Source organism: Nycticebus coucang, chromosome 10 (assembly GCF_027406575.1).
Source record: "Nycticebus coucang isolate mNycCou1 chromosome 10, mNycCou1.pri, whole genome shotgun sequence".
Classification (NCBI taxonomy): Eukaryota; Metazoa; Chordata; class Mammalia; order Primates; family Lorisidae; genus Nycticebus; species Nycticebus coucang.
The window spans coordinates 120,196,512-120,218,318 of NC_069789.1; the positions used below are offsets into that span (position 1 = coordinate 120,196,512).

At 50.2% G+C, this 21,807-nt stretch overlaps 3 protein-coding genes across 9 annotated transcripts in view; all 3 read right to left on the reverse strand.

The window, feature by feature from the left end:
- The window catches only part of CLPTM1 (CLPTM1 regulator of GABA type A receptor forward trafficking), a 43,869-nt gene extending 37,054 nt beyond the window's left edge, over positions 1-6,815 (reverse strand). Inside the window, exon 1 of one of the 2 annotated variants that reach the window (XM_053604266.1) lies at positions 6,268-6,815. In XM_053604266.1, the coding sequence (XP_053460241.1) occupies positions 6,268-6,270 (3 nt within the window). In that variant the 5' untranslated portion in view covers positions 6,271-6,815. Of the gene's footprint in view, positions 1-5,816; positions 5,939-6,267 lie in introns of those variants that run through there. The other variant, XM_053604265.1, reaches the window with a different exon arrangement.
- Positions 6,816-13,271: 6,456 nt separating this feature from the next.
- APOC2 (apolipoprotein C2) lies at positions 13,272-15,043 on the reverse strand. Of its 5 annotated transcripts, XM_053604289.1 has the most exons (5): positions 14,913-14,985; positions 14,517-14,574; positions 14,139-14,214; positions 13,812-14,007; positions 13,272-13,475 (listed from the first exon to the last, which is right to left on the reverse strand). In XM_053604289.1, the coding sequence occupies exons 3-5, from the start codon at positions 14,191-14,193 to the stop codon at positions 13,385-13,387; spliced, it is 342 nt and encodes a 113-aa protein (XP_053460264.1). In that variant the 5' UTR covers positions 14,194-14,214; positions 14,517-14,574; positions 14,913-14,985; the 3' UTR covers positions 13,272-13,384. The 5 variants fall into 5 exon arrangements, with proteins under 5 accessions (XP_053460264.1, XP_053460262.1, XP_053460263.1 ...); XM_053604287.1 differs by lacking the exon at positions 14,517-14,574 and having other exon boundaries at positions 14,913-15,043; XM_053604288.1 differs by lacking the exon at positions 14,517-14,574 and having other exon boundaries at positions 13,812-13,971; positions 14,913-15,041.
- Positions 15,044-15,491: 448 nt separating this feature from the next.
- On the reverse strand, positions 15,492-17,971 carry APOC4 (apolipoprotein C4). 2 transcript variants are annotated; one of them, XM_053604297.1, is made up of 4 exons: positions 17,813-17,957; positions 17,393-17,434; positions 16,200-16,338; positions 15,492-15,818 (listed from the first exon to the last, which is right to left on the reverse strand). In XM_053604297.1, the coding sequence occupies exons 1-4, from the start codon at positions 17,886-17,888 to the stop codon at positions 15,653-15,655; spliced, it is 423 nt and encodes a 140-aa protein (XP_053460272.1). In that variant the 5' UTR covers positions 17,889-17,957; the 3' UTR covers positions 15,492-15,652. The 2 variants fall into 2 exon arrangements, with proteins under 2 accessions (XP_053460272.1, XP_053460273.1); XM_053604298.1 differs by lacking the exon at positions 17,393-17,434 and having other exon boundaries at positions 17,813-17,971.
- Positions 17,972-21,807: the final 3,836 nt, after the last annotated feature.

The window sequence follows — 21,807 nt, forward strand, 5'->3', positions numbered from 1 at the left end:
AAAAAATAGCCAGGCATTGTGGCGAGCGCCTGTAGTCCCAGCTACTCAGGAGGCTGAGGCAAGAGAATTACTTGAGCCCAGGAATTTGAGGTTGTTGTGAGCTGTGGCATCACGTCACTCTACTAAGGGTAACATGGTCAGACTATCAAAACCAACCAACCAACCAACAAACCACTTTAACAATGAATGCTACAGTATCTTACTTAGACTCCAACAGGCAGAAGTGGCTCACACCCATAATCCTAGCACTCTGAGAGGCTGCCGCAGGCTAATTGCTTGAGCTCAGGAGTTCAAGACCAACCTGACCAAGAGCAAGACCCTGTTTCTACTAAAAACAGAAAAACTACAATTGATGCCCGTAGCACAGTGGTTACAGTGCCGGCCACATACACTGGGGCTGGTGGGTTCGAACTCAGCCTCAGCCAGCCAAACAACAATGACAACTACAACAACAACAACAACAAAAGTCTGGGCAAATAGCTGGGAGTTGTGAGTGGGGGGGTGGGGGGTCGCGACCCACATGTTGAGAACCGCTGCTCTAGTCCAAGAGTTTGAGGTTGCTGTGAGCTACGATGACTCCACAGCATCTCAACCCAGGGCACGAAGTTGAGTCTCTGTTTCCAAAAAAAAAAAAAATTAGACTCTTGCCATGGTGCCAGCATGGTGGTGGTGGGCTCGAGTCCAGCCCAGGCCAGCTAATCAACAATGACAACTGCACCTGTGGCTCAGTGAGTAGGGCATCAGCCCTCTATACCAAGGGTGGTGGGTTCAAACCCGGCCCCGGCCAAACTGCAACAAAAAATAGCCGGGTGTTGTGGCGGGGGCCTGTAGCCCCAGCTACTCGGGAGGCCGAGGCAAGAGAATCACCTAAGCCCAAGAGCTGGAGGGTGCTGTGAACTGTGATGCCACAGCACTCTACCAAGGGTGGCAAAGTGAAACTCTGTCTCTAAAAAAAAAAAAAAAACAAAATAACAAAAAAAATAATGACAACTACAACAAAAAATAGCCAGGCGTTGTGGCAGGCACCTGTGGTCCCAGCTGGTTGGGAGGCTGAGGCAAGAGAATCGTTTGAGCCAAACAGTTGGAGGTTGCTGGAGCTTTGACACCATGGCACTCTACCAAAGTTGACATGGTGAGACTCTGTCTCAAAAAAAAAAAAAAAAAAAATTTAGACTCCAATAAAAAAAGTAACTCTCAGTAGCTCCTACTTCCCTCAGAGTAAAAGTGAAGTCCTCTCCATGGCCCTGCCAGGCTTAGTATCACATGCATCAGCTCGCTGCACCTCTTTCCCTCACTCACCTACTCTAGCCACATTGGCCTCCCTGGGGCTTCTTATCACACCAAGCACCTCCTACCTCAGGGCCTTTGCATTGGCTGTTACCTTGTGTACTATGTATATTTGTCACTCCCTCCCTCATCTACTTCAGGTCTTTGTTCAAGTGTCAACTCCTCAGAGAGGCCTTCCCAGACTGCCCTATTTATATGGCAATCCTTTTACCCACCCCTTACTGCCTATCCCCATCCCAGTTTATTTCTGTCCATGGCACTTATTGTCACCTGAGGTACTATATACCTTTTTCTTATTTATCTTTGCACTTGTGTCCCTGTCTGTGCTTCCCTCTCCCTACTCCCAGCCAGAACACAAGCTCCAAGAGGGCAAGACCTCTGTTGTTTATGGCTGTATCCCCAGCATTAACACAAAGCTCAGCTTGTGGTATGGACTTAACACCCACAAGCTGAAGCAATGAATGGCAGAGCTGTGGGGTCTGTGTGTGAGCTCCCGGCTAAAGGCTGGCTGTAGCAGGAGACTGGACCAAAGGCTCACCCATTCTGCTAGATCCCGAGGATTGGGGAAGGGTGGTGATTGTGGATACAGCAGTGACTAGACGTAGTACCTGCCCTTGGACCTGTATGTCCAAGCTCACACACAATCCCTAGGAACATGTGCTTAGGGGCCTAGGAAGCAGCTGAGACCACAAGGGGTGGGCAAGGGCTGGAGGAAGCCAGGCTTTTTTGTACCATGTCCTCACTGATTGCCTAGATCCACCATGAGCATCAGGGAATTTCACCACAGCCCAGCCTGCTTCGAGAGCCATCCCTTCCACAAACACTGAGTACCTCCTCTGTGCCCAGGCCTGAGTTAAGCAGTACTAGGGAAGCAGAGGGGAGCAAAACAGTCCTGGCTCTGACCTCTTGGGACTCCCAGTTCAGTGGAAGACATGGACAGACTAGTCCCCAGAGTGAGCAGGGCTGGGACAGAGGCATTCAGGGGACACTGGGAGCCCTGAGGGGGCACCTGATCTAGCCTGAGAGGATCTGAGAGGGTCAAAGAGGGCTTTCCAGAGGAGAGGACATCGGAGAGCCATCACATTCAACCAGGTAAGGAGCAAAGAAATGAGCAAAGACTATGAAGAAAGAGATCAGGAGGCACACTCCTGGAAATACTGGAGGCTCGCAGTAGCCAATCCTCCTTCAGGGCAGTGGTTTTCAAGTAGGAGTGATTCTGCCACATAGCCCTCCCTCCAAGACAACTGGCAATGTCTACAGATGTTTTTGGCTGTCATGATTAGGGAGGGGTATGCTATTGATATCTAGTATGTACAGGCCACCCTAAAATGCACAGGGAGTCCCCCTCAAAGCAGAATTATCCAACCCCAAATGTCAACAATACCAAGCTTCAGAAATCCTAGTGTAGGCTTGGAGCCCATAGATCAGTGAGTAGGGCGCTGGCCACATACACTGGTTTGAACCCGGCCCGGGCCAGCTAAACAACAATAAAAAAAAAAAAAAAAAAAAAGGAGCCAGGCACTGTGGTGGACACCTGTAGTCCAGCTACTTGGGAGGCTGAGGCAAAAGAATCACTTAAGCCCAAGAGTGTGAGGTTGCTGTGAGCTATGATGCCACAGCACTTTATTGAGGGTAACATAGTGAGACTCTGTCTCCAAAAAATGAAAGAAAGAAAGAGAGAGAAAGAAAAAATCCTAGTGTAGTCTGAAGAGTCAAATCATGCAAAGCCTGATTTACTAAAGAATTTGGAGGCTTGGGCAGCACCCGTGGCTCAAGGAGTAGGGCGCTGGTCCCATATGCCAGAGGTGGCGGGTTCAAACCCAGCCCCGGCCAAAAACCACAAAAAAAAAAAAAAAAAAAAAAAAAAAAAAAAAAAGAATTTGGAGGCTTGGCGCCTGTGGCTCAAGCGGCTAAGGCGCCAGCCACATACACCTGAGCTGGCAGGTTTGAATCCAGCCCGGGCCCGCCAAACAACAATGACGGCTGCAACCAAAAAATAGCCGGGTGTTGTGGCGGGCACCTGTAGTCCCAGCTACTTGGGAGGCGGAGGCAGGCGAATTGCCTGAGCCCAAGAGTTGGAGGTTGCTGTGAGCTGTGAAGGCATGGCACTCTACCCAGGGTGACAGCTTGAGGCTCTGTCTCACAAAAAAAAAAAAAAAAAAAAAAAAAAAGAATTTGGACTTTATCCTGAAGGCAAAGGGGAAGTAAGTCTTGATCATTTTTCAGCAGAGGTGGCACAAAAGATCACTTTGAATGTGGAAACTCAAGGCAATCAGACCACCTAAGCCCTGGTCTCACAGACCACTCCCCATTCAATAATCAACAGAGGCGCAGTGCTTGTGACGCATGCAGTAGGGTGCCGGCCCCATATACTGGAGGTGGTGGGTTCAAACCCAGCCCTGGCCAAAAATGGCAACAACAAAAAAATAATAATAATCAACAGAAACTCAGAGGGGGAAAGATTTCCTTTCAGCAAGACAAGGACTGAATCCTTTCTTTTTTGAGACAGCCTCAAGCTGTCACCCTGGGTAGAGTGCCGTGGCATCACAACTTACAGCAACCTCCAACTCCTGGGCTCAAGCGATTCTCATGCCTCCGCCTCCCAAGTAGCTAGGACTACTGGCGCCCGCCACAACCCGGCTATTTTTTGGTTACAGCTGTCATTGTTGTTTGGCGGCCCGGGCTGGATTCGAACTCGCCAGCTCAGGTGTATGTGCCTGGCACCTTAGCTGCTTGAGCCACAGGCGCCAAGCCAGGACTAAGTCTTCATTCCAGCACTAACTCATCAAACATTTTCTGAGCTGTCCCTGAGGTCAGGCTGAGAATGCTGTATACCAGGTATGGAGGGCTCTATCACACAAATTTCATCCTGGTGTCCTCCCCAGGTGATATTATTTGCCCCTCCTCTGAGCTCCCCCAGTCTCTGACACAGACTTTTGCCATTACCTTAAATCATTCAGGACTATAACTCTTTGTTTACATATTCTCTCCCATTTCCCTAACAGCAGACACACGGCTGGATCCATCTTTGTGGCCTATTACAGGGCTGGTCCCATTTTACACAGGAGAAATAAAGGTCCAAAAGGGAAAGGAACTTGCCCAAGGTCACATGGAGAGTCACCTTCACTTTTCCCTTCCAACCTGCATTCCTTTCCCCTGAGCTGCCTCCCACAAGTCAGTGACATCCATCCCAGTGGGTAGGTCGACAGCACTTTGCTGTCACTCCATCTATTCCCCAAATGCCAGCAAGGTTTCTGCCTGAACTGGTATGCTCTGAAGCCTCAGTTTAGTTTAAGCAGCAGTAGGTCAGAAGTCAGCTGGACAGGTGCGGTGGTTCACGCCTGTAATCCTAACACTCAGGGAGGTCAAGGCAGGTAGACTACTTGAGCTCAGGAGTTCAAGACAACCCTGAGCAAGAGACCCTGTCTCTACTAAAAATAGAAAAATTAGGGCGGTACCTGTAGCTCAGAGAGTAGGGCACCAGCCCCAAATACGAATGGTGGCGGGTTCAAACCCTGCCCCGGCCAAATTGCAACAAAAAATAGCCGAGGGTTGTGGTGGGCGCCTGTAGTCCCAGCTACTCAGGAGTCTGAGGCAAGAGAATCACCTAAGCCAAGAGCTGGAGGTTGCTGTGAGCTGTGACGCCATGGCACTCTACCAAGGGTGACAAAGTGAGACTCTGTCTCTAAAAAAAAAAAAAAAAAGAAAGAAAGAAAGAAAAATTAACCACTGTGCCTGTAGTAGTCCTGGACTCAGAAGGCTGTGACAGGAGGATTGATGGGGCCCAGGAGTTTGAGACTGCAGTAAGCTATGATGATACCACTGCACTCTAATTCTATCCTGGGCAACAGAGTGAGACCCTATCTCAAAAAATAAAAAACAAACAACAACAACAAAATAAAATGCATCAACACCTGAACTAATTATCCTATACAAATAGTTTATGCTAAAAGCATACCATACCAGTCCTGAGCACCCGAAGGCAGCAACGTCTGGTAACTTCTACATGGACTGAATCCCAAACCTAACCTGGGTGACCTTACAGAAGCGCCTTAGTCTTACTGTTCCTTGGATTCCCGTCTGTAAAATGGGTCCGCCGACCCCCACAGCCCGTGCCCTTACCTATGATAATTATCAGACTTCCCCACAGCTAGGAAAGTCTCAATAAGTCATTGCCCACCACTCAAACACTAAGAGCGAGACTCTGAAAGCCAGACCACGGTCTTGGAGCTTGGGATTGCGGAGTCCAGAACCCAAGGTGCCAAGGTCCAAGTCTGCGCCCCTCCCCACGACTATCTCCTGGTGGCTACCTGGCGCGAGCTTGCCGGGCATCTGGCACGCAACACGGCCCGGTTCCCGGAACTGTCCGGCATACCGGGCGGCCCAGCTCAGCCTGGGCCCGGTATTCAAGGTCCCTCTGAGCAAGGAGCCCCCAGAGCACCAGATTCCGCGAAAAGCAGCAGGACATACCCCGTGGGATGCCCCCCGGATGGGGAAGAGCCCCCTCCGTCCCCTCTCGGCCTCCGTACCTGACCGGAGCCACCTCCCCCGGCCGCAACCACGGCGCTGCCGGCCCCGTCTGCCTCCTGCGCCGCCGCCATCTTCCCGCTCCGGGTCCCCGCCCCCGCCGCCAGCCCCGCCCCGTCCCCGACGGCCCCAGCGCGATCGCGCGAGATTTCACATCTTGCCCGACCTGCCGGGCCACCGTACCAGGCAAAAGCGCCTCAGCCACGCCTCCCAAGGGGCCACTTCCGGCTATGAAAGGACCAATCTGGCCACCGTACTGCGTCTCTCACAGCATTTTTTTTCTCCTATACCAAATGCTGCAGGCTTCTAACTCCCAGGACTTTCGTAGCCAACATGCACTTCCCATGAGTTCTAGTCTTTCCTCCCCCTCGAAATAACTCTACTTTTCGAGCTATGTGAGCTTTGCAGAACATCCTGCCCTCTTTACCCCGCCAGTTCGAGTCTTTTTAGTACCATGTTTCTTGAGCTGTTCCGGCCACCGTAACGCTTCAAAAGTCCCCGCTGGAATATTCCTTTGCTGCGTTAAAGAAGCTTTTTTGGCCACTATACTTGGACTAGAACAGGCCCTTTGCCAGGTGCCCTCCTCTTCGGACTCTTCTCCCTAACGCAGCCTTTTCCTCCAAGTCTTATGACCGTTCAGTCTTTTTGTGCGCTCAGAGTTCCTATTGCTGGGTTCTCCCGGCCACCACACCTCAGAATGAGACCTTGTCAGCCACTTCCCCAAGCTTTGGGACGGCTTCGTTTAGCACGCATGCGCGTATCCTTAGTGGTCTTAGTTTTTTAGCAAATCTCGAAGCCCTGGGCTCGGCTTCATGGGCTCAGAGATGTCGATAATTTTTCATTAGCTATGTGTCTTCCTACAGTTCCAAGCCTGGACACCAGCTGAGAAGATACCTGGACTGGAGAGGGTGTTATGGAGGCTCAGAGAGGACAGAAGATTCTCAGAGTTTGTTAAACCTTTACCAATAAATTGGGCGGAGGTCTGGCCTGGGTTCAAACCCTTATTGTGCTACTAACTAGCTGATCCTGAACAAGTGACATTGAAGTCTCAGTTTCTTCTTCTTCTTTTTTTTTTTGTTTCACTCCGATGCCCTCCGTAGAGTGCTGTGGCGTCGCGGCTCACAGCAACCTCCGGCTCTTGGGTTTAGGCTATTCTCTTGACCCAGCCTCCCAGTAGCTGGGACTACAGGCGCCCGCCACAACGCCTGGCTATTTTTTTGTTGCAGTTTGGCCAGGGCTGGGTTTGAGCCCACCACCCTTGGTATATGTGGCCGGTGCCCTGCTCACTGAGCCACAGGCACCGCCCAATTTCTTCCTTTTTTAAAGTAGGAATTATAAGTAGTTCCTCTCCCTCTTTATTGAGAAGATCGAGTAAAATTACAATGTAAAACAGCAAACTCTGGCCCCCATTCTTGAATGATGCGCTGTTATTAACACTGGGGGCAGGGGGCGCCTGTGGCTCAGTGAGTAGGGCGCCGGCCCATATACCTAGGGTGGCGGGTTCAAACCCAGCCCCGGCTGAACTGCAACCAAAAGATAGCCGGGCGTTGTGGCGGGCGCCTGTCGTCCCAGCTGCTCGGGAGGCTGAGGCAAGAGAATCGGGTAAGCCCAAGATTTAGAGGTTGCTGTGAGCCGTGTGACGCCAAGGCACTCTACCCGAGGGCGATACAGTGAGACTCCGTCTCTACAAAAAAATAAAAGAAACAAGGTCTCACTCTTTCTCAGGTTGGTTTCGAACTGCGACCTTAGGCAATCCACCTGCCTCAACCTCCCAAGTGCTGGGATAGGCCCAATTTTTAAGTCCAGGAATGAAGTGAACATGCTGATTAAGTCCCCCAGAGAAGGACTGAGATTTTGTGGATTATCTGAAACTTGTATGTTTTGTGAGCCTCTTTAATTTTTTTTTTTTTTTTTTTGTAGAGACAGAGTCTCACTGTACCGCCCTCGGGTAGAGTGCTGTCGCCTCACACAGCTCACAGCAACCTCCAACTCCTGGGCTTACGCGATTCTCTTGCCTCAGCCTCCCGAGCAGCTGGGACTACAGGCACCCGCCACAACGCCCGGCTATTTTTCTGTTGCAGTTTGGTGGGGGCTGGGTCCGAGCCCGCCACCCTCGGCATATGGGGCTGGCGCCCTACTCACTGAGCCACAGGCGCCGCCCCCAGCCTCTTTAATTTTTATACATTGGCCTAAGGATCAGTTAATGGGCCCTTTGTATTTTATTTTATTTTTTGAAGAAAAAAATTCATTATTGTGACTTCTTTTGGAAATCATTGATTTATGCAGTGAAAACATGTTTTTCCAAGTTAATTCTCTTATTTAGCTTTGGGCCTTTTTTTATTAATTATCTTTTATTAAATCATAACTTTACATTGATGCATTTATGGGGTTCGGTGTACTGTTTTGATATACAATGTGAAATGTTTACATTGAACTAAGTAACACATCCATCACAATTATACTCATTTCTTAATAGTTTTGAAATGTACCATTGCATCATGCACATTAGATGAGGTTCCCCCAAATGCCCTCCCTCCTCCCATTTCCCCCCTTCCTTTCCCTCTCTCTCCTCTTCCCTTCTACTTTCTGGACTATATGTTTTGCCATTAGTATGAGTGAGTAGGTGGTTATATTGTAGTAGTAGTATTTCATAGTAGTATTGAGTACATTGGATACTTTTTTTCCATTCTTTTTTTTTTTTGGCCAGGGCTGGGTTTAAACCTGCCACCTCCAGCATATGGGGCCCACGCCCTACTCCTTTTAGCCATAGGCGCCACCCTTTTTTTTTCCATTCTTGAGATGCTTTACAAAGAAGAATATGTTCCAGCTCCATCCAGGTAAACATAAAAGATATAAAGTCTCCATCTTTTTTTTTTTTGTAGAGACAGAGTCTCACTTTATGGCCCTCTGTAGAGTGCTGTGGCCTCACACAGCTCACAGCAACCTCCAACTCCTGGGCTTACGCAATTCTCTTGCCTCAGCCTCCCAAGCAGCTGGGACTACAGGCGCCCGCCACAACGCCTGGCTATTTTTTGGTTGCAGTTTGGCCAGGGCTGGGTTTGAACCCGCCACTCTGAGTATATGGGGCCGGCGCCTTACCGACTGAGCCACAGGCGCCGCCCAAGTCTCCATCTTTTTTATGGCTGCATAGTATTCCACGGTGTACATATACCACAATTTGTTAATCCATTCATGGATCGATGGGCACTTGGGGTATTTTATTTTATTTATTTTTTTGAAACAGAGTCTCATGTCACCCTCTATAGAGTACTATGGCATCACAGCTCACAGCAACCTCAAACTCTTGGGCTTAAGCGATTCTCTGGCCTCAGCCTCTCGAGTAGCTGAGCTGGGACTACAGGCGTCCACCACAATGCCTGGATATTTTTTGGTTGTAGTTGACATTGTTGTTTAGCTGGCCCGGACAGGCTCGAAACTGCCACCCTCTGTGTTTGTGGCTGGTGCCCTACTCATTGAGCTACGGGCATCAAACCAATGGGCCCTTTTTTAAAAGTACAAAATTACCTGGACAGATTTAGGTGGAGAACCACAGAAAGCCCAGGCAACTAAGGAACTTGGAAGCTTAACCTCCAGCTTTACCGTAACCCTTTCTCTGCTCTCAGCTCTAGATACAGAGTGCCCCAGTCTGTCCTCCAGATCTCATTTGTTGGAAAATGAGAGGCTTTCAGCTAGTGTGTGACCTTGGACAGGGCCCCTTTAGAGTTGGATTCCCTGCAAAGCCCTCCAAAGTGTCTGCCAAGTAACCAAAGATAGTCTTCCATTCCTGGTACTGTTAACCAATCACAGGACAGACCTACTCTGCCCTACACAAGGGGGCGCCCAAGACCGACGGGGCTGTGATTTCAGGTTCTAAGGCAGAAAGGGTCTGGGGACAGGACCAGAACTTCTAGGTCCTCAGGATAGGGAGTGGAGATTGAGACCCCTGAGTCTGTGCCTGAATTGGAAGAGTCTGGGGGTCAAACTTCTGAGTTCTAGAGGAGGAGGAGTCTGGGAGCTTGGACTCTGGGTCCCTGCAGGGAGTTGGGGGTCTGAGAAAGGAAGGAGGAGTCTGGGAAGGGCACCAGGATTGGTTGGAAGCAGAACTGGCCTGGGCAGTGGTTTGGTTTGGCTCGAGTCCGTGGGAAACAAGTGGACAGAGCAGGGATTGTTTCTCTAGGGTTTCCCCCTCCTCACCACCCCCTGCACTTGGCCGCCTTCTTTCTTCCCAGGCCCTAGGGACTTGGGGGCATTGCTCACAATTTCTCCCCAGGGCCCTTCTGTTTTCTATTTCACTCATAGCTGCCCAGCCTCAGGACCTGGGAAATCTGCCCCAAGAGTGTTGAAAAACTGGCTGGGAGTTAATGCCAAGCAGATTATGAGAAAAACAGGCCATGGGTCCCCAGAGACCAACAGCCCTACCTATGAGACTAGAGGGCCAAGACCACCCTGTACTCCCTCAGGATCCAGGAGTCAAGGCCTTCAGCCCGCCTCTGTCCACACCCTGTGCTTTCTGCCTGCATTTTCCCACTGTCAGATATCCTCTTCTGCCACTAACCACCCCATCCTGATGTGGGATCTAAGTCAGTGCCCTACCTGCCCCCCTACTTTCCAGGGTCAACAGCCCTAACCACACTGCATTGTGATATATAGCCCAACACACTAGCTAGCAAAAGTGGCCACACCCAAGGCCTTGATCTTTTCTTTGCCTGTGTTGCTGAAATTATTTTGTCTATTTGTCTTCTTGCTCCCTAAGGGCCAGGGCCCCTCTGTTTGAGGCCTTGAGATGGAGCATAGCTCCTGGCTATGAGTAGGAGCTCAGGAAAAATTGTTATAGCTTTCAGTAAGGAGTTAGCAGCTAAGGAAACTTGGTACAAAACTATAATCATTAAAACTATTTTCAGCTGAAGCAGGACCTGACCAGTAGCTTTTTGAGGGGCCACATGAGAGCAGGACAGTCCTTCTTATTTTTTTATTTTTTATTATTTTTTAATTTTTATTTAAATTTTTTTTTTTGGCGGCGCCTGTGGCTCAAGGAGTAGGGCACCAGCCCCATACGCCGGAGGTGGTGGGTTCAAACTCAGCCCTGGCCAAAAAAGAAAAAGAATTACAATTTTTTTTTATTTTAAATTTCAGTTTGCTTGTTCATTCTTCTTTGTTTGAAGTACTCCTTTTTTGTTGATTTTCTTTTTCCTCTGGCGGTGCTGGCTGCTGTTTTTGATGTTGTTAGTAGAGACGGGGTCTTACTCTGGCTCACTGCTGCTCATACTGGTCTTGAACCTCTGAGCTCAGACAATCCACCCGCCTCAGCCTCCCACAGCACTGGGACTACAGGCATGAGCCACAACGTCCGGCCTATTTTTTATTTTTGAGACAGAGTCTCACTTGGTTGCCCTGGGTACAGTGCCATGCTGTCATCATAGCTCACAGCAACCTCAAACTCTTGGGCTCAGGGGGTCCTCTTGCCTCAGCCTCTGGGGTGGTTGAGACTATAGGCACCCACCACATGGTTGGCTAGTTTTTCTATTTTTAATAAAGATGGGGTCTTTAATTTTTTCCTTCCTTCCTTCCTTCCTTCCTTCCTTCCTTCCTTCCTTCCTTCCTTCCTTCCTTCCTTCCTTCCTTCCTTCCTTCTTTCCTTTCTTCCTTCCTGCCTTCCTTCCTTTCTTTCATTTTTGAGACAGAGCCTCAAGCTGTCACCCTGGGTAGAGTGCTGTGGCATCACAGCTCACAACAACCTCCAGCTCCTGGGCTCAAGCGATTCTCCTGCCTCCGCCTCCCAAGTAGCTGGGACTACAGGCGCCCACCACAATGCCTGGCTATTTTTTTTTTTGGTTGTAGTCGTCGTTGTTTGGCAGGCCTGGGCTGGATTCGAACCCGCCAGCTCAGGTGTATGTGGCTGGCACTTTAGCTTCTTGAGCCACAGGTGCCGAGCCTTTTTTTTGAGACAGAGTCTCACTTTGTCGCTCTCGGTAGAGTGCTGTAGTGTCACAGCTCACAGCAACATCCAGCTCTTGGGCTTAGGCGATTCTCTTGCCTCAGCCTCCCACCTGTATCTGGGACTACAGGTGCCCAGCACAATGCCTGGCTACTTTTTGACTGCATTTGTCATTTAGTAGACCTGGACTGGATTTGAACCTGCCAGCCTCGGTATATGTGGCCGGTGCCCTAACCACTGAGCTACAGGTGCCAAGCTGAGCCCAGGCCAGGAATTTTTTGTTTGTTTGTTTGTTTTTCTTGAGACGGAATCTCACTTTGTCACCCTTGGGAGAGTGCTGTGGTGTCATAGCTCACAGCAACCTCAAACTCTTGAGCTCTAGAGATTCTCTTGCCTCACCCTTCCTAGTAACTGGAACTACAGGCACCCACCACAATGCCTGGCTATTTTTAGAGACAGGATCTCGCTCTTGCTCAGGCTCATCTCCAACCCGTGAGCTCAGGCAATCCACCTGCCTTGGCCTCCCAGAGTGCTAGGATTACAGGCATGAGCCACCGTGCCCAGCTAGCCCAGGAGTTTTATTATTTTTTTTTTTAATTTGGCCGGGGCTGGGTTTGAACCCGCCACCTCCGGCATATGGGACCGGCGCCCTACCCGCTGAGCCACAGGCGCCGCCCAGCCCAGGAGTTTTAGATCAGCCTGGACAATATAGGAAGACCCAGTCTCTACAGAAAAAAAAAAAATTTCTTTTTAATTATCGTGTCATGGTGGTGCATACACATAGTCCCAGCTACTTGTGAGGCACGAGGATTGCTGGAGCCCAGGAGCTGGAGGCTGCAGTGAGCTATGATCATGCCACTGCATTCCAGCCTGGTGACAGAGTGAGACCTGTGTTTAAAATGATAAATAAATAAATGAATCTGGGAGAGGTCGCTCACACATGTAATCCTAGCTCTCTGGGAGGCCAAGGCAGGTAAATTACCTGAGCGCAGGAGTTTAAGACTAGCCTGAGCAAGAGCAAGACCTTGTTTGTACTAAAAATAGGAAAAACTAGCCAGTCAGGTGTTGTGGTGGGCACCTATAGTCCCAGCTACTTGGGAGGCTGAGACAAGAGGATCATTTGAGCCTTAGAGTTTGAGGTTGCTGTGAACTAGGACCCCATGGCACTCTACCCAGGTAACAGAGTGAGACTCTGTCTCAAAAAAATAAAATAAGATAAAATATATATTTTATATATATATATATGATAAAAAAGTGTCAGCCCCAGGCCTAGACACTGCAGATTAGCTATATCCATGATTTGCCATTTAATAGATGAGAAACCTGAACCTTAGTAAAGAGAAGTCTCTAATTGTTTTTACGGTTATTTATTGTTAATATTAACCTGTTTATTCCCTAGATCAGGCTCCCAGTTGTGGCCACATACATACATTAGGCACTCATTAAATATTGGACTCTTATGAGTCCCTCAGTCCTCAGAAAAGCAGTCACATGGATGAGAATAAGGAGAATAAACTTGGGGTTCTGTGGAAGTTTTTATTGATAAGAATTCAGAGCTGGCAGCAGGCTGGGAAGAGGGAGCCCAGTCTAGTCCTGGGGCAGGTCAGGAGAGCCTGGGATGCCAGGGCCTGGCTGTTACTGGTCTCCCTTCAGCAGAGTATAGAGCTGGTCAGTGAAAATACCTGCGTAAGTGCTCACGGCTGCTGTGCTTTTGCTGTACATGTCCCTGGGAAGAAAGGACCAAGGGTTGGAGAGAGGAGGCATTGGGAACTGGACTTTCAAGTCTGAGGGGGCCACAGCTGGGGGTCTGGACTCCCAGGCCTTAATAGGTAGGATGCTGGGGGCCCAGAATTCTGTGTCCTTTGGGAAATGGTATCTGGAATCCAAACTCCAACTCCTAGATCCCTAAGTAGACAGGGGCTCACAGAATCCCGGGTTTCGGTGGAGCTGGGAACTGGAGGCCAAAAACACTGAGGGGTTCAGAAGAATGTAAGTTTGAACCTGGACCCCTGGGTCCAAGGGAGGAGGCGTCCTGGGTGCAGTAAGTGTTAACAGGCGCTACCTGAGTTTCTCGTCCACCGTGGGCAGGTATGTTTTCTCGTACAGGCCTCGGGCAGCTTCCTTGGCTGAATCCCAGTAGCTGGAGAGTGATTCCTGCATCTGGGTGAGCAGGGTGGGGCTGCTGGGTTCATCTTGCTGGGGCAGCAGGGCCCCCTGGGCCTCTGCAGGGGGAGAGTGTATCAGGGCAGCTGCTGGGGCTGCAGCAAGGGAAAAGAGGCAGGAAGGAGAGGAGGGGACAGAGGCAGTGTTGGAAAAGGACAAGGCTGGCAAGACGCTTGGAGCTCATCACCCTCCTCAAGACCCCCCCTGCCCTGCAGCCCACACTCACCAAATCCCAATACCAAGAGGACAAGAAACACAGCCAGGAGGAATCGGGTGCCCATGGCTTCAGGAGACCTGGAACACTGAGGGGATGTTGTGCAGGGGGCCACTGGAGGTGTCTGTTCCTTCCATCCTGCCCCACACAGGCCCTTACCTGGCTGGGATCCCGCTTCCTGCCCAAGTCAAGTTTCTAATACATTAATTGACTTGGGCATGGTGGTGGCCTTGGGCCTCACTTTCAAACATTTTATGATTCTACTCCTGATTTGAACATTTTAATTCTAACATCCTCTCATTCATCCATCACTCAAGAGGCTTTTCCTGAGCACCTAAACAGTTCTGGGCCCAACAGCAAACACAGCAAAACATCCCCTTCCCCCATCACCTTTTGCTAAGATCCAGTCAGTGCCAGAAAGTGCTCTGCAGATTCAGTAGAGGTCACCCTAGACGGGACACATTTCCACTGTGCAGGGCTCTGCTCTAGCCAGGCCTGGTTCTCGCACACCTGCTCATTCAGCCCTCACCCCAGCACCAACCCCATGAATGTGGTACTCTCAGTGGCTGACTTGTGCAAGGCACACCCACACTCTGCAGATGAGGAAATTGTGGCACGAAGAGGTTGAGAAATGACCCAGGGAAAAGGAACAGCATGGCAGATACTCTGCTGAATCTGTGATTCCAACATAAGCTTCTGACATGGTGACTTTTGCCATTCCTGATTTAGCAATCTTTGCCCATCCCTACTGTCCTCCCCACCTCCTAGCTATGGTCCCTTTCTTACCAGACACTGGCAGGCTGTCCTCACCAACTCCAAACTGGTAGAGGAAGGTTTTATAGCTCTTGAAATCCACCTCCCATCTGCTGCTGCCAGCCCTGTCTGTGGTCTAGGCCAAAGTCCTGGCCAACAGAATGGAGGAGGGGTGGAGGGAGTGGGTGGGGGCAGAAAGGACAGTGACATCCCCCCAAGGTCAAGCCACAGGGAGGCCTCACTCTGAAAACAACCCTGAGAGAAACCCGCTAGGGCTGGGGCTGTGGAGGGGGTGCGGGTTCTGGGCACCCACCAGAAATGGGTCTGGGGTCTACATCCCATGGGAAATATGACAGAGTTCCGGTTGAGGGGCCACCAGGGGGATCTGCTGACCCCCATCTGCTCTCCAGCCTACATCTTCTTGAAACTGAGTAGCTTGAAGTCCCCCACCTCCCACAGGCCTACAGTGGAGAGATCATCCTCTGACCCTTTTCTCCAAACCACCCCCCACTCTCCCTCCCTTGTCAGTTGTCACCTCGTCTACTCATAACTCCTGAAAGTAAATGGAGTGGAGTTATCTCTGGCCATGTTAGGGACAAATCCAGACAGGGACGCAGGTAAGAATTTCTTTATTATGGGTGTTGGGAGAGGTATAAATAAGAACTGTTTTTTTAGATGAGGTCTTGCTATGTTGCTCAGGCTGAGCTTGCACTGCTGGGATCAAGCAATCCCCCTGCCTCAGCCTCCCAGGTAGCCTGGTGCGTATGAACATTTTAATCCTGATCCTTGTCCCCACAGAGAAGCCTGGGACACAGGCTTTGGGTTTTGTTCAGGAGGCTATCCTTGGAGCTGCGGAGCCAGGCCTTGGTGCGAGGACCCAGGTCCTTCAGGTGGTCATGGTAGTAGGTCTGCAGAAAGCCCTGGAACGGCCCAGGGCTCCTACAGGACAGGCAGTGTCACAATGGAGACCCCAGCTACCCCAGGAGTCATCTACCCTATTCACCCCTTTCTCCTTGTGACCCAGGAGTCCCTGCTCTCAGCTTTCACTGTCCACTCTTCTTAGACCCAAGGATGTAGACCCCCAGCCCATCCTTCCTCAGACTCAGGGGTTTAGTCACAGCCCCTCCTCCCCTAGACCCAGGGATCTAGATCTTAGCCCCTCCTCCCTCAGACCTAGGTGTCCACCCCAGCCCCTCCTCCCACAGACCCAGAGATCTAGCCTCAGGCCCTCCTCCTTTAGACCTAGGTGTCCAGCCCTATCCCTTCCTCCCTCAGATTCAGGGGTCTGGGCCCATGGCCCAGATGCCAGTGATCACTCACCAGAGCCACTGCCACCTCTCTCTGGTCTTGGTCAACAGTGGCTCCATCAGCTCCTTCACCCTACTTTGTACCTGGCTCCAGTGACTCTTTGGCTCTGGTGGGGGGCTTTGGGTTCCTGGAGGCATTTGCAGCTGGCATGCTAGGTGAAAACAGAGAGCAACTTGGCTGGGCTGGGACCCCAGAACCTCCCTCCCTCCTTCCCTTCTATGTTCATCCTCTGTTGCTCCTGGTGGCTCAGGGGCAGTCCTTGCTGGTGCTGTGGTTACCAGCCTTCACCTTGCGTGTCCCTCTGACCCCCATCCCCTTTTAATCATTGGTCATCTCCATTCGTCCTGTGCCTGTGATCCCTCCTGTCCTCCCTCCATCTATAACTCCTCCCCCTGTCTAATTGCAATCCCCTCCTGATGCCTCCTTGTGCCTCTTGATCCTGCTACCCAGGGACATCCCTGTTCCCTTAGTTTTCCCATGACTCCCGCCCCACATTGTCTGAGCTACCTCTGCAGACAGTGGAGGGACAGCACAGGGTGACTCTGCCCCCAGGGGTGGCTGTTGGCTTAGCCATGCTGTCAGTTCCTTCTGCTGGGCCAGCAGTTCCCCCATGAGTTGGCTCACTTCCTGGCACACAGGCGTCTAGACAGAGCCTATAGAGCTCAGCCGTCACATGAGTACATGTGGACACAAACACTCAGAGGCACCTGAGAGACCCCAGCCAATGATGTAACCTCTGCAAGACTTAGTTTCCCCTTCTGTAGAATGGGATAATAAAAGAACCTACCTCAGAGTGACCATGGAAATTGAGAGTTAATATATATCATGCGTTTGGGGGCGGTGAGACAGACTCTCACTCTGTCACTGGGTAGAGTGCCATGGCATGACCACTCACAACAACCTCAAACTCTTGGACTTGAGCAATCCTCTTGCCTCAGCCTCCTGAGTAGCTGGGACCACAGGTGTCTGCTATTATTCCCTGCTATTTTCTATTTTAATATTTATTTATTTATTTATTTGAGACAGAGTTTCACTCTGCTACCCTGGGTAGAGTTCCAGGGAGTCATTATATCTCACAGCAACCTCAAATTGCTGGGCTCCAGTGATCCTCCTGCCTCAGTTTTGCTACTTTATTTTGAGTAGAGACAGGGTCTTGCTCTTTCTCAGGCTGGTCTGGAACTCCTGAGCTCAAGCAATCCACCCACCTTGGCTTCCTAGAGTGCTAGGATTACAGATGTGAGCCCAGCCTGTATGTGTGTTAAATAAAAACATAAATGCAAATGCACGTGTGAAACATAAAGGCACTCACAGACCTCCTCACACATGTCCACACACTCAAAACCTTTGTGTACATGTACCCCATAGAGAGACCTGTGCCTGTGAACACACACACAATCACAGGCACAATTGCCACAGCTGCATAACTTTCTGCTTGCACACACACACAGGTGACCACCGTCATCAGTACCAACCTCACATTCACACTCAGCCACTGACACATAGTCTGTAACATGCACACACATATGCATGCCACAAAGCACAAACGCTGCACCCCACCTGACACATAGCCACATTACACCCCACCCGGTGCGGGTCCCCACTTCCGCCCACCCTCTTCTCCTCACCCACAATACAGGCCAGGACAAGAACGCAGAAGCAGAGGGAGGGCAGGGCCTGGAATCTGCATCTAAGGAGTGACATTTCCGGGGGCTCTGTCCGTCTGTCCTTCTGTGCTCGGCTTTGCAGGCCAGGGGAGAGGAAGCTGTGCTGAGCAAGCCCTCCCCTGTCCAACTCCCCACGCCCCTTGGCAGCAACTTCAGAGAGAGGGCACAGGTGACAGTGAAATCAAAGGCCATGGCTGCCCCTGTGGGTCTCCCTCCTTCCCACTGACATAGCACCTGGCTCAACAGAAGGTAGAAGGCTGTTTGGCCTCCGGCACTGAACCAGGTTCAAGCCCAGGCTCTACCTCATGTGACAGCAACTTTTGCTTGCCTCAGTTTCCTCCTCTATAAAATGGGGACCACAATCCACACTTCATGACACTGACCATAGTGCAAGGAGAGCTTTTCCAGTGGAGTCTGACAATACATTGCTTGCAGGCCATACCCATTGTATGTCTTTGGTCTCTAAGATTCCTTGGCCACTGGGCTACAGAGACAGTGCATGACAGGGCCTCAGCAGGGCCAAACTGATGATAACAGAAGAGAGCAACACAGCATCAAGTCTCCAGCCTTTATTTCTTGCTGAAGTGGGTGAGCTGAAGTCTAATTATCTCCAACCAGCCCTTGAGCTCTGAATTCCAGCTCTTTTTCTTGGGGTGAGTCTGGCCTATACAGGTCTGGGCTTCAAATCCTCTATTCCTTCCTTGTGTGAACTGGACAGATACATTCTCTTCTCTAGGCCTCAATTTTTTCATCTGTGAAATGGGGATGAGAATAAGCACCAGCCTCCCAGAATCTGTATGAAGGCCGGGTAAGGTGCCTGCAGTAAAGCTCCAGGTGCACATAGTAGGAAGTCATCAACGTGAGGCTCAGGCCTAGTGCTGGACAGAAGGAAAATGAGCCTTTTTCTCCTGGAGGCTCCAGCACCCCCCAAGGTGTGTGGCTTGGCCAGGAGACCATGGACTGGATTCCTTGATCTAGAGTTGCCAGACAAAATGCAGGATGTCCAATCATGTTTGGATTTCTTACTTTTTTTTTTTTTTTTTGAGACATGATGTCACTTTGTTGCCCTCAGTAGACTGCCCTGGTGTCATAGCTCACAGCAACCTCCAACTCTTGGCCTCAAGCAATTCTCTTGCCTCAGCCTCCCAAGTAGCTGGGACTACAGGCACCTACCACAATGCCCGGCTATTTTTCAAGACGAGGTCTCACTCTGTCTCAGGCTGGTCTTGAACCTGTGAGCTCGGGCAATCCACCTGCCTTGGCCTCGCAAGTGCTAGAATTATAGGTGTGAGCTACTGCTCCTGGCCTTGGCTGGCTGGTCCTTCCTTCCTTCCTTCCTTTCTTCTTTTCTCTCTCTCTCTCTGTCTCTGTTTCTCTCTCCTTTCTTTCTTTCTTTCTTTGGAGACAGAGTCTCACTTTGTTGCCTTCAGTAGAGTGCTATGACAATCATAGCTCATAGCAACCTCAAACTCTTGGGCACAAATGATTCTCTTGCCTCAGCCTCCCAAGTGGCTGCAACTATGGATGCCTGCCACAATGCTTAACTATTTTTAGAGGCGGGGTCTTGCTCTTGCTCAGGCTGGTTTCAAACTCATGAGCTTAAGCAATCTACCCACCTTGGCCTCACGGAGTGTGGTAGATTTATAGGCATGAACCCCTGGGCCTGGTGACCCTGTCTCTTAAAATAAAACAAATTAGGCTCAGCGCCTGTAGCTCAGTGGCTAGGGCGCCAGTCACATACACTGGAGCTGGCGGGTTTGAATCCAGCCTGGGCCTGCCAAACAACAATGACAACTACAACCAAAAAATGGCTGGGCAGGGTGACACCTGTGGCTCAGAGGGGTAGGGTGCCGGCCCCATGTGCTGGAGGTAGCGGGTTCAAACCCAGCCCCGGCCAAAAAAAAAAAAAAAAAAAACTGGAAAAAAAAAATGGCCAGGCGTTGTGGTGGGCGTCTATAGTCCCAACTACTTGGGAGGCTGAGGCAAGAGAATTGCTTAAGCCCATAGAGTTTGAGGTTACTGTGAGCTGTTACACCACAGCACTCTACCTAGGGCAACATAGTGAGACTGTGTCTCAAACAAAAAAAAAAAAAAAAGAAGAGGCTCGGTGCGTGTGGCTCAAGCAGCTAAGGTGCCAGCCACATACACCAGAGCTGGCAGGTTGGAATCCAGCTCAGACCTGCCAAACAACAATGACCAGTGCAACCAAAAAATAGCTGGGCATTGTGGCGGGCGCCTATGGTCCCAGCTACTTGGGAGGCTGAAGCAAGAGAATCGCTTAAGCCCAGGAGATTGAGGTTGCTGTGAGCTGTGACGCCACAGCACTCTACCCAGGGCGACAGCTTGAGGCTCTGTCTCAAAAAAAATAGAAGACTATAATAACAATAAAATTTCAGGGGTGGTGCCTGTGGCTCAAAGGGGTGGAGTGCCGGCCCCATATGCCGGAGGTGGCGGGTTCAGGTCCAGCCCTGGCCAAAAACTGCAAAAAAAAAAAAAAAAAACAAAAAAAAAACGAAACAATAACATCTCAGTGGCTGGGCGCAGTGGCTCACGCCTATAATCCTAGCACTCTAGGAGGCCAAGGTGATGGATAGTTTGAGCTCACAGGTTTAAGACCACACTGAGCAAAAAGCGAGACCCTGTCTCTACTAAAAATAGAAAAAAAAATAGAGGGAAGAGGATCGCTTGAGACCAAGAATTGGAGGGTGGCGCCTGTGGCTCATGGAGTAGGGCGCTGGCCCCATATGCCGTGGGTAGTCAGTTCAAGCCCAGCCCCAGCCAAAAACCGCAAAAAAAAAAAAAAAAAAAAAGAATTGGAGGTTTCTGTGAGTTAGCACGCCATGGCATTCTACCCAGGGCAACAGCTTGAGACTCTGTCTCAAAAATATTTTTTTTCCCAGTTATACATGATGAACAAATTCCAGACATCTGCTGTACAACATTGTAGTTAATAGTACTGTTATCATACATATAAAGAGTATGTCTCATGTGAGGACATACTGTAAGCACATCTGAAGGGTTTTCTTTTTTTGAGACAGAGTCTCACTTTGTCACTCCCAGTAGAGTGCCGTAGTGTCACAGCTCACTGCAACCTCCAGATCTTGGGCTTAGGTGATTCTCAGCCTCCTGAGATCTGAAGGATTCTTAAGGAAAAGAGGCAACAGGAAAGAGGCTGAAGAACAAAGGTAGGAAATAAATGTACAAGTACAATTCTCTGTGCCTGTACCCCCCGAAATCAATCCCTCAAGCTCCTGCAATCTCTCCAAAATCAGCAGCCAAAGGGATCCAGTTAGAAGCCAAGTCAGAGTGACCCTTCCTCTGCTCAAAACTCTCCTGACACCCTCAGAGTAAAACCCAAAGAACTTGCCAAGGTCTACCAGCTGGGGACTGTCCAGCTCCCCAACACCCCACCCTTGTCTCTTATCCCCTCATTCAGACCTTTTTTTCTTTTTTTTTGGAGATAGAGTCTCACCTTGTCACCCTTGGTAGAGTGCGGTGGTGTCATAGCTCACAGCAATCTCCAACTCTTGTTCTCAAGCGATCCTCTTGCCTCAGTTTTTCTATTTTTAGTAGAGATGGGGTCTCGCTTTTGCTCAAGCTGGTCTTGTACCTGTGAGCTCAGGCAATCCGCCTGCCTCGGTCTCCCAGAGTGCTAAGATTACAGGCGTGAGCCACTGGGCCCGGCCCCTCGGGACCGTTTTACACTTGCTAGTCCTCCTGCCTGGGCTGCTCTTCCCCCAGGGTGTCCAGATACTTGCCTGGCTTACTCCTCATCTCCTCCAGGTCTCTTCAAAAATGGCCCTGCACACAACTCTCTCACCGTGTTACTTTCCTGTCTCCTTATCTGCCTTTCTTTTCAGCATTTATTATCCTCTGATATAGCATATCCATTTGTCTACTTGTTTACTGGCTGTTTCCCACTATTACATCAGGTCCTTGGAGTCTGTCTTGTTCCC

What these genes read in the sequence shown, in the direction of transcription:
- APOC2 (XM_053604287.1), bottom strand. Translation starts at nt 14,193, where the DNA reads ATGGGCACCCGATTCCTCCTGGCTGTGTTTCTTGTCCTCTTGGTATTG. An exon ending in CCTCTTGGTATTGGGATTTG is followed by an intron (nt 14,008 to 14,138) that starts GTGAGTGTGGGC and finishes CCCTTGCTGCAG; the next exon opens with CCCCAGCAGCTGCCCTGATA. An exon ending in ACGGTGGACGAGAAACTCAG is followed by an intron (nt 13,476 to 13,811) that starts GTAGCGCCTGTT and finishes CTTTCTTCCCAG; the next exon opens with GGACATGTACAGCAAAAGCA.
- APOC4 (XM_053604297.1), bottom strand. Translation starts at nt 17,888, where the DNA reads ATGTCACTCCTTAGATGCAGATTCCAGGCCCTGCCCTCCCTCTGCTTC. An exon ending in TGTCCTGGCCTGTATTGTGG is followed by an intron (nt 17,435 to 17,812) that starts GTGAGGAGAAGA and finishes ACACACATACAG; the next exon opens with GCTGGGCTCACATCTGTAAT. An exon ending in GAGAGGTGGCAGTGGCTCTG is followed by an intron (nt 15,819 to 16,199) that starts GTGAGTGATCAC and finishes CCTGTCCTGTAG; the next exon opens with GAGCCCTGGGCCGTTCCAGG.